Here is a 9,760-nt window from a genome sequence, read left to right on the forward strand (position 1 = left end):
CCGGTGAGACAGTGGGCTTTTTCAAAACCTGGAATTAACCCGAGCGGAGCCGCGCTGCGTCCCGGGACCCCCGCACTCTCCGCAGCCGCCGATGTGATGAGGAATCCGGCCAGGGGATCATGGATGTAGGTGGATAAGCAGCGCGGATTTTTTGAAGAGGGACTCCCACACTTTTTTTTTTTTTTTTTTTAAATAAATGTGAGGAAGATCTCTCTGAAAGGGGGTTATTATCAGAAACCCGGCCGGTGTGGATGGACAGGTCTGTCTGTGGGCGCGCTGGATCTGCTCACCGCGTCCTGCAGGAATTATCAAGCCGCTCGGTGATTGGATGAGACAAAGGGGAGAATGTATGGAATAAACCAGCGCTGTATTTACATGTAAGGCTCCTTCCTCCAAGGTCACGACGAATAGCCCAGAAATACACCGATTTCTCTGTGATAACTCCCGTGTGTTGTTGCCTCTGCAGATCATTCCATTTTTTTGTGCTTTGGGGTCATGCTCAGGTAAGAAACCCGCTGCTTTCCTCACTTCAAACTTTTAAAACAAATTGAAAAAAAAAAAAAATTAAAACGTTTGTTGTTGTAGTTAGCGATCGGTTTTCTTTTTTTTTTTTTAAGAAAGAAAAAATTATGTATTTTATTTTTCCCTTTGCATAAAAAAAAGGGGGAGAATCACCCGTCTCCTAATTTTAACCAGTATGTGAGGACGCAGGGCGCAGTGACGGACCAGCTCAGCCGCAGGCAGGTCAGGGTTTACCAGCTCTACAGTCGCACCAGCGGGAAGCACGTCCAGATCCACGGCAAACGGGTCACCGCCACGGCAGAGGACGGAAATATGTACGGTAAGAGACAGAGAGAGAGAGAGAGAGAGAGAGAGAGAGAGAGAGAGAGAGAGAAAGAGAAAGAGAGAGAGAGAGCGGAGCGCCTGCTGCGCCCTTTGCGCATCAACTGCGTTCTCAACCGTGTGCGCATTTTCCAGCTCCGCAACCGGTGAAGAGAATTGATCTCTGCGTAAAAACAAAGTAATAACTCCAACCCAATCCTTTGGCTAAAAACTATATTCCCATTCAGTAAAATAGTGCGTGTGTTAATGTATGACATGTCAGTTAAAGGCAGTTAGATTAAATACAAATGGTTCTGTTCATTTGTGGATAAGATTAGTTTGAAATACACTACCCCTGCCAAAAAAAAAAAAAAAAAAAAAAAAAAGTCCATACACACTGTTTTAAGTTTAGCATCAATCTGTGCTTATGGATGAGAGAAATTTTATAAAAAATTCAAAAGTGGACTTCCAGATTGGTATTCTTTCCCCCCTCCTGTTTTGTTTGAAGAAGTTACTCACTGTTCACCACTTTTTTGCTTTGTGTTTTGGGAGAAAACCAAATAAAAACTTGAAATTAGCGCCAAGAGTTCCACAAGTACTGACCCGGTAGGATAACAGGCCTGTTTGGTGGATGTTGATTCAACAATTTTGGCCCTTGCAGTTGTGTTCCACCATGGTGTTCCTTGTTGCAACGTCATGGGATGGATAATCTGGAGGCGTCGGCGTGCAGCGGTGGTGACGCTGCTGTGATTTACAGCAGCTCTGGATAAATCCTAGGGGGGGTCATGAGATAGAATCTATCAGTTACATGAGCATTTTTTTATTTTTTATTATTCAAATGAGACACCGGATCAAGTATTTTAACTCTTACTGCAATAAAACAAGGCTAGAGGTGAAAAATATGAGTTGTCACGCAGTCCTTTAACACCTGAAATCTGAAGTTTTGTATGATGTCAGCATCACAATCTTGAATATATAGAGTATAAATATATATATATGTATGTACTCTGATCTCATATTAAGGTTATAAGATTTTTTTTTTCCCCTTGTGGCATTTCTCCTCTCAAAACATCTCGACGGAAAACACAAAATACACGGCGAGGTGTTTATTTGAGTGCAGAATTCTGCCCCGGGAATGTTTTCAAATTGGCACAGGGTTTGGTAAAATGATGCCTGATTCGCGTGATACGAACTGGACCTGAACTACTCACTGCTTTGTTTAATATGAGTAGCCAGGAAAGTGATGGAGGGCTCTGGCTTGGTTTTACTTGACTGTTGCAGCTGCGGCAGTTTATATACGTGTTAATTGTTATACGTTCACTTATAATCCAACAGCAGGAAAGCAGTGGACTGAAAGTTAGAACATTTGACACATAGCTTACTGAAAAAATATATGACATTAAATGTGATGTTCTTAATGTAGACAAGTAAATCCAGCCCCCTTGAATGACCTTTGAAATCAATATTAATGAATGTGTTTCACTTTTCTCTGATGACATGTGTATCTTTGTTTTAAAACATGTGCAAAGCTACAAACTTGAAAAAGGATGGATCAAATAGTATGTTATGGGTGAATACGCCGCACTAAATTACAGCGAGTGTAATTTAATGTCTACTTAAAGGCTAGTTATTTATTTTGCCAAACAAACACCCTCCCGAAAAGAGACTATAGAATGAAAAGACACACACGTGCACAAACATTATATCACCCAGCATATTGAACAAATCTACCCACATACTTCAATCCGCCGAGCCCTTAATGAAAAGACAAAATTAGTTCCAGACCTCATCAAATTTTCTTTTTAATTATTTGTTTGAGCCAATAACTATTCAAAGAAGGCAGTTACCCATCAGTGAATTCCTGGGGATTTTATGTTTTTCCAAATTCATAAAGCATGTCTTGCTGCACTGATTCTGCTATTTATTTACTAAAGAAGGGAAAAAAAAATGAATCGGTGACTCGTATAAGGCCAAGTTTATATGTGCAGCAGATTCAAAACAACCGCTGAAAACCAGAAGGTGCACATTCAAATAGAGAAATATGGAGATGAGAATTCATTATTGGAAACAAAATGACCGAAGCTGGGACATCAAGCTCTTTTTGGTTAAAATGTATCTGCGAAGCGGTGACTTAAAAACAAAACAAAAACAATGTCAGATCCCAGGAGCAATGAAACCACAACAGTCTGCCGGCTGACCGGCCTTAATGACTACGACATCACCGGCCCACAGTATTATGCCTCCTGCTTTATTGCATAACAGGTTCTCGAGGTGAACTAAATACAAGTTTGGGGGGTCCTTTGCAGACACACGCGACCCCTGCTGGGGGTGGGGGTGCTGCGCCCTAGGGCAGGATCAGGGGGTTTCACCCCAGAGAGAGAGAGCTGCTTTCAGGTCTATATGTTAATTCAGGCTCCTGCTGTATCCATAAGGCCGTCGTCTGGCGAATTAAGAGGCTGATTAGAGCCGTTCTTTTGTCCCCGAGCCTCAATACACACAACGGTCCTCGAGGCCGAGAGCCATAATTAACTGCGGGGGGAAATTCAATTGACCATGTATATTCTGCCACAGCGACAGCTCTTTAAAGGCTGATAACATTTGTCGAATCCATTGGCACAAGAGGAAGCCTCTCTGGTCAGCAGAGGAAACCCACAGGGGTGGAGTTTCAGTCCAAATGTAAAAGAGGGGGTCGTACTGAGTGGATAAATATCAGGTTTATCTGAAAAATCAATTTCAGATCAGTTATTCTCTGCCTTATGTCTCGCCTGTTACATTTTTCTATTATTAAACTTAGCCAAATGTAGTACATTAACAACCCTGACAAGTTACGAGTGGTGATTTAAATGTATTGCAAGGAACAAGTAACTACATTTATATTTTATTAAATCAGTCTTTTAATTGTTGTCTGAAATGCATAGAATTAGCCAAGACAATTTCCACGAAATATAGATGGATAGATACTTTTGATGCCAGAGGAAATTCTGGTGTGCATTTGTAGAAAACAAAGCAGCGCACACTTTTACACGCAAGAGATTAAGCTTAAAATAAGGATATTAACGATGAAGAATAAAATAAAATATAAAAGATACGAACATATATGTAAAAGTGAATCCTCTTTCCAGATTTAAATTCATTCTCTGATGTATAAAAAGTCAGATTAAACTCCAAGAAAGGGTCAATGTTATGGTTAAAAACTTTTTAAGACTATATTTTATGAACCAGGTTTGATCCTACAACTGCATATTTCTTGGTATACATGTTTTGCCGCATCTTCACACGCTTTCTTGTCCGCTCTTCTTGCAGCTCGTCTCTTTGTGGAAACAGACACGTTTGGCAGCAGAGTGAGGATACGAGGGGCCGAAAGTGGACGCTACCTTTGCATGAACCGGAAGGGGAAGCTTGTCGGAAAGGTATATCATCATGCAGTGAATTACAAAGCAAAAGGACTTTTTTTGGGGGGGGGTTACATTTTTAGGAACTAAATCGTCTCAACTTATAGAGTGTTTTCACACCTTGCTGTTTCAATAGATAGCATTCACATGCACAAACACACGGATGGCTACAAAGCTGCCATGCAAGGTGCTAACCAGGCCGTCAGGAAAAACGTACAGGACTGTCTCAGAAAATTAGAATATTATGATAAAGTTCTGTATCTTCTGTAATGCAATTAACAAAACAAAAATTACTTTTTCATGATATTCTAATATTTTGAGATAGGATTTTTGAAGTTTTCTTAAGGTGTTAGCCATAATCAGCAATATTAAAATAATAAAAGGCTTGCAATATTTTAGTTGATTTGTTATGAATCCAGAATGTATGACATTTTTGTTTTTGTAATTGCATTAGAGAAGATAAAGAACTCTATCACACTATTCTAATTTTCTGAGACAGTCCTGTATACGTTCACCATCTTGCACAAGTACACTTCAGCTTTCAAACAGGAGGAGCTGAGAATTGAACTCCCAATCTAGCAACTGAGCCACAAAACGAAAAAAGAGCGTCACGTCCGGACAGAATGGAATTCAGTTTGAATATATTTAATATCAGGAAAGGTGTTGACGACAGCAAAGAGATAAGGTTTTCATACTTTCAGGATAAAAAGTATTTTGATGCGGTGGAAAGACATTCAAAATAAGCGATGGCGGTAGATAGTGTTGCTTTGTCTGTGGAGGTCAGTCTACCAGGTCATGGTGAATTCTTGTCAAAATCTTCCCGTGTGGAAAATGACACTATTCTTGTCAAAATCTTCTTGTCTTGGCAACTGGACTTGAATTTCTTCACTTGAAGACGTTTCACCCCTCATCCAAGAGACTGTTTCAGTTCAGAAGTGAACTTGAATTATGTCTGAGTTTGATCTTGTCTTTGGCTACATGGCAATGTCAAGATGGACCATCATAATTTTTATTATTATTATCATAATAATCATTATTAATATACTTATTACTGCAATCATTAATATTATGATAGAAATCTAATCTAATCAGTTCAGAAATGAAGAAGCCTCCTGGATGAGGTGTCAAACATCTCCAGGTGAAGAAATTCAAGTCCAGTTGCCAAGACAAGAAGATTTCAATAAGAAATGTATCACTTTCTACACAGGAAATGAGATATATGATGGATTTTGGAGAATTACTCAAGTATCATTCAAGGAAGCAGCCTGTACTTTACTGATCTTTTAAAGAGGTAACCATCGCAAGTGACAAATTCATTCAATTTCTTTTGCAGATGTTGAATGTTTCTGGTACACATAGGTTATTATAAGCTAGAAGAAAAGATATAGATAAATAACCATATAAGCTTGGGTGGTTGATTAAGTGTCTGAGAACACATCAGTCATCTCAGGACATGACATGCCGGGAAAAACGCATCCCCAGAGGATGAAGGGATCGGTCTTTCTCAGTGATGGGGGGGAAAGTCCACTCCTATCAAGCCCCGCCTGTGTATTTGGTCAGGGGTCAGCTCTCCACTTCCTCCATGGAAATGGAAAAGATGGCTTCACATAGCGGGCAGGCTGACATGACAAGTCATAAATCTCCTCGTCTTGCTTTAAGGGTGCTGAAAGTGTCTTTTCACACACTCATAAGCATGTTTCAGAGAAGAGGCTTTAAGAGTTTTTTTTTTCAGTCAAACCCAGAAAACAGAACACAGGCCATAAAGAAATCAGAAAATCCAGAAAGCTCTTCTGATCAGGTTAGAGAAGGTCATATCATCAAGCCTCTGAATTGTTTGTCCAATGCCAAGCCAAGAGTCTGGTTCGTTTGCATACGCCGCACTAAGAACGTGAGGTAATATTACGTCTTTCAAAAGCTGTTTCACACCAAACACGACTTTTCATCTTCAAATAAAATCACACACAGAACATTTTAAGTACACACTTTACAGCTTCCGCTGCTGAACATTTTATAGGGGGAGATTATTTTCCAAAGGACCCTGTTGTTTGGCAGTCAAATTTCACCGTTAAAATCATTTGAGAATCATTTGTCTTACCGCCACCATCAAAGCTCCAGCTTGCAGAAAGGAACTCAAAGGAATTCTATCTATCTATCTATCTATCTATCTATCTATCTATCTATCTATCTATCTATCTATCTATCTATTGACATTGTAAACACATATTTTATATTATTTAATACATGTAAAATTTTCATCTAAAATATATATTTTTTTTTTACATTTTCTTCCTTTTCCTTGATGTGTTTTTTTTTAATAAAAAATATATTTTAGTATATATTATAATATATTATGATATTAATTATTATTCATATTATTATATATTTTAGTTTCATTTTTTTCTGATACTTTCTGGTAGTCTGCTCATTTCCTTAGGTCGTTCCAAAATCTGCCACTTGAGGCACTTTGAGGTTGAAAACGTACAAGTAGGATGAATGACATGACTCTCAGCATATAGACAAGAGTGACTTTTATGCATGTTAAGTAAAAAAAAAATTGAAATGAAACCATATGTATGTTTGTATTTAAGCAATATACATGTATTTAAATTTAAAAGCAAATTATCACAGCATTTTGTACGCTAAATGAAACTAAAGGTCTGTGTCCCCCCTGCAGCCCACTGGCCGGAACAGGGATTGTATCTTCACTGAGATTGTCCTGGAGAACAATTACACGGCCTTCCAGAATGCCAAGTATGAAGGCTGGTATGTGGCTTTCACAAGGAAAGGGAGGCCCATCAAAGCTTCCCGGACCAGACAGAACCAGAGAGAAGTCCACTTCATCAAGCGGCTGCACACAGGCCCGCCACCCTTCCCAAACATGGACCAAAGCAAACACTTTGAGTTCATCCGATTTCCGGCCACTCGTCGCGCAAAGCGAAACAGGAAGTCTCGCAGCTCTCACTGACACGTACAGAAAATACGGACTGATGACAGCCGTGATGTAGGAAAAAAAAGATTCCCATTTTATTTTTGTATATTTTTGGAATGTAAAATATGGTCCAGAGGCCATAACATCTAAAGTTATATTGCTGTAAAGTGATCTTATGTACATACAGACAGAGAGTAAAACAGATGGATTTATTTAATCGTCCCATGCATCTGTGTTGACAGGAGGGGGCGGGGCGGGTTGGGCGCGGGTCAATCTCATTAAAAGGCTTCTGATGTCATTTTAAAACCAAGTGCCTGTCATTAACTGTTCAGTGAAGCTGCACTGGGTATGAGTCCAACAATTTCAATGTCAAATTTTTAATGACAAACCTCAGTATGTCAGCTGTACAGTAGATGAGGGTCCTCATCGAAAGGGGACGTCGCAAACCTTTATTTACTGCTTGTGAACACGGGAAACTACTGATCAAACCTCTAAATAAATAAATTTTAATGATCAAAAATTTAGCTTCCTTATCAGTGTTTACGAACCGCAACTTAGTTTGCTTTATTGAACATTTTTCCTGCTCAACTGTCTTTCCATTTTCTTGTTAATTATTTTCTTTTGCCTGGAATTTCTTGCCAATTTATGTGTGGTAAATTGTTATAAGCATTCTTTTTTTGGAAAACAAATGAAGGGAATTTGCAGGGGAAAGGGAAGAAAAAAGATCTTCACCTTCTAGAGATGCCTGAGATGGGTGACATGTCTTATGTTTGAATGATCGTAACTCGTACAGCACTTTTATGGAAAGTGCTCCATAAATATATTTATTTATTCATTATTATTGTCAAACATAATATCCTTTAGAGTACAGGGTCCCTTCTGAGTGAAATCACTAGTGAGTCCAGACCATATTGATGGAATTTTGATGAATGATACAAAATGATAATTAATAACCATACAAACACTTTCTGAAAGCATTATCTTGAATTATTTCAACAATCTTGAATTATGAGTCATGATGTTTTCCTCATCTCTGGCTCTCTTCTTAAAACCCTTCTTAAAACAGAGACCATGTTTCTTTTCACCTAAAGTGAATTACATGACACAGGTTTGTTACAAAAATTTAAACTGACAAGTGTCACCAAAGTGTCAAGTGGAATAGATCGGTTGAATATTAGTCTTTACTCACTCGTTTTTTCAGCTAGGAAAGGTTGTCAAAGAGCCACATTACTGGACCCCAGAGGTTTTGCATAAAATTTTGAATTCAGAATATGTTTCACATAGATTGTGAAACACATAAGGGCAGGCTTTGCTGTCTCCAAACGTGCACAGCTGTCCATTTATCAACGATCTCCAGGAAAGTACCCTGTGTAATAATATTGTTCCTCCTCTGCAACAAATGATGGATGAGGATTTTTTTTTAAACATTCTTTGATCACTCCTTCCAGCCGATTGCTAGATAATTTAGTTTTCATTATTGTTCATTTCTAACGTACTTCCAGCTGATGTTTCAGTCATTTCCTGCTCAATTAAGAATGAATGCTTTCAGCAATTTTTGCTCAATGTCTCATCACTAGCATTGGATTTTAAGTACAATTTCTTTTAACTTTTGTGTGATTTCTTTCCATTCTCCCTAAAGTTCAGGTCAAGGTCATTTTGATTTGTACCGCCCATAACCACACAGTCACTAGGGGTTTTCAAATCTCTGCAGGGCACAACAACCTCAGATCCTTAACCCATAAATCGAGTGATTAATAATTACCCGCCCATTTTCTTCTTTTTCTACTTCTTTTGGCTCCTCCCGAATAGGAGGGTCGCCACTGCGGATCATCTGTTTCCATCCTTTCCTCTGTCACACCCTCGAACTGCATGCTTTCCTTCACCACATTCACAAATCTCCTCTTTGGTCTTCCCCTTTTCCTCCTGCCGGGCAGCTCCATCCCCTTATGCCAATTCTTCACTCTCTCTCCTCTTCCTCATGTCCAAATTATCATCTCAATTTGGCCTCTGATTTTGTCTCAGAGATATCTAACCTGAGCTGTCCCTCTGACGCTGCTCCTTTTTAAGTATAAGGTACTTTTAAAGAGGAACGAAATAGAGGAAACCTCAGGAGGATCCCTTGAGGTTCCCTCTATTTCCTCTAACTGCTCTCCTGGTGGACGGCAGCCTACTTCCCATAGTTCATCTATGATGGGTTAGTTGCAGAGAACAAATTTCCCCATGAGTATTGATAAAGGATAAATTATTATTGACACATATCTTGCAACCCTGTTGACTATTTGCAACAAAAGGTTTAATGGTTCTGTGATCACGCCTTAATATCTCATATTGGGGCAATATCATATATATATCTAGATATTTCAAGACTGCTGCATCCCTCTGACCTTTCAGAGTCAGTTAAATCTCTTCTTTGGTCCATTTTTCCTGAGGAGAAGAATCTGCCTAATCATTATGCACACCTTGATATAGGGTGTTGATATCCTTGGGCCACATCCTCCCTCGTTACACAAATACACATCACCGGCTATACATTAAATCCAATAAGCATTCAAGTTTATACAGCCTGTAGTTGGAAATTATGGATATGGTCAAAATAATCACTTGCCTAATAATTGTC

At 39.0% G+C, this 9,760-nt stretch overlaps 1 protein-coding gene across 2 annotated transcripts; it reads left to right on the plus strand.

Annotated features, from left to right (window-relative positions):
- Positions 1 to 214: 214 nt before the first annotated feature.
- fgf17 (fibroblast growth factor 17) lies at positions 215 to 7,328 on the plus strand. 2 transcript variants are annotated; one of them, XM_086169509.1, is made up of 5 exons: positions 215 to 377; positions 467 to 503; positions 664 to 841; positions 4,126 to 4,232; positions 6,889 to 7,328. In XM_086169509.1, the coding sequence occupies exons 1-5, from the start codon at positions 346 to 348 to the stop codon at positions 7,177 to 7,179; spliced, it is 645 nt and encodes a 214-aa protein (XP_086025635.1). In that variant the 5' UTR covers positions 215 to 345; the 3' UTR covers positions 7,180 to 7,328. The 2 variants fall into 2 exon arrangements, with proteins under 2 accessions (XP_086025635.1, XP_086025636.1); XM_086169510.1 differs by having other exon boundaries at positions 697 to 841.
- Positions 7,329 to 9,760: the final 2,432 nt, after the last annotated feature.

Source organism: Fistularia commersonii, chromosome 22 (assembly GCF_037954325.1).
Source record: "Fistularia commersonii isolate RoL2024-O1a breed Wild chromosome 22, RoL_Fcom_v1.0, whole genome shotgun sequence".
Classification (NCBI taxonomy): domain Eukaryota; kingdom Metazoa; phylum Chordata; class Actinopteri; order Syngnathiformes; family Fistulariidae; genus Fistularia; species Fistularia commersonii.

Coding starts and splice junctions, on each gene's coding strand:
- fgf17 (XM_086169509.1), top strand. CDS start 346: ATGTATGGAATAAACCAGCGCTGTATTTACAT. Junction 504..663: donor TGCTTTGGGGTCATGCTCAG/GTAAGAAACCCG, acceptor CATAAAAAAAAG/GGGGAGAATCACCCGTCTCC. Junction 4,233..6,888: donor AGGGGAAGCTTGTCGGAAAG/GTATATCATCAT, acceptor TCCCCCCTGCAG/CCCACTGGCCGGAACAGGGA.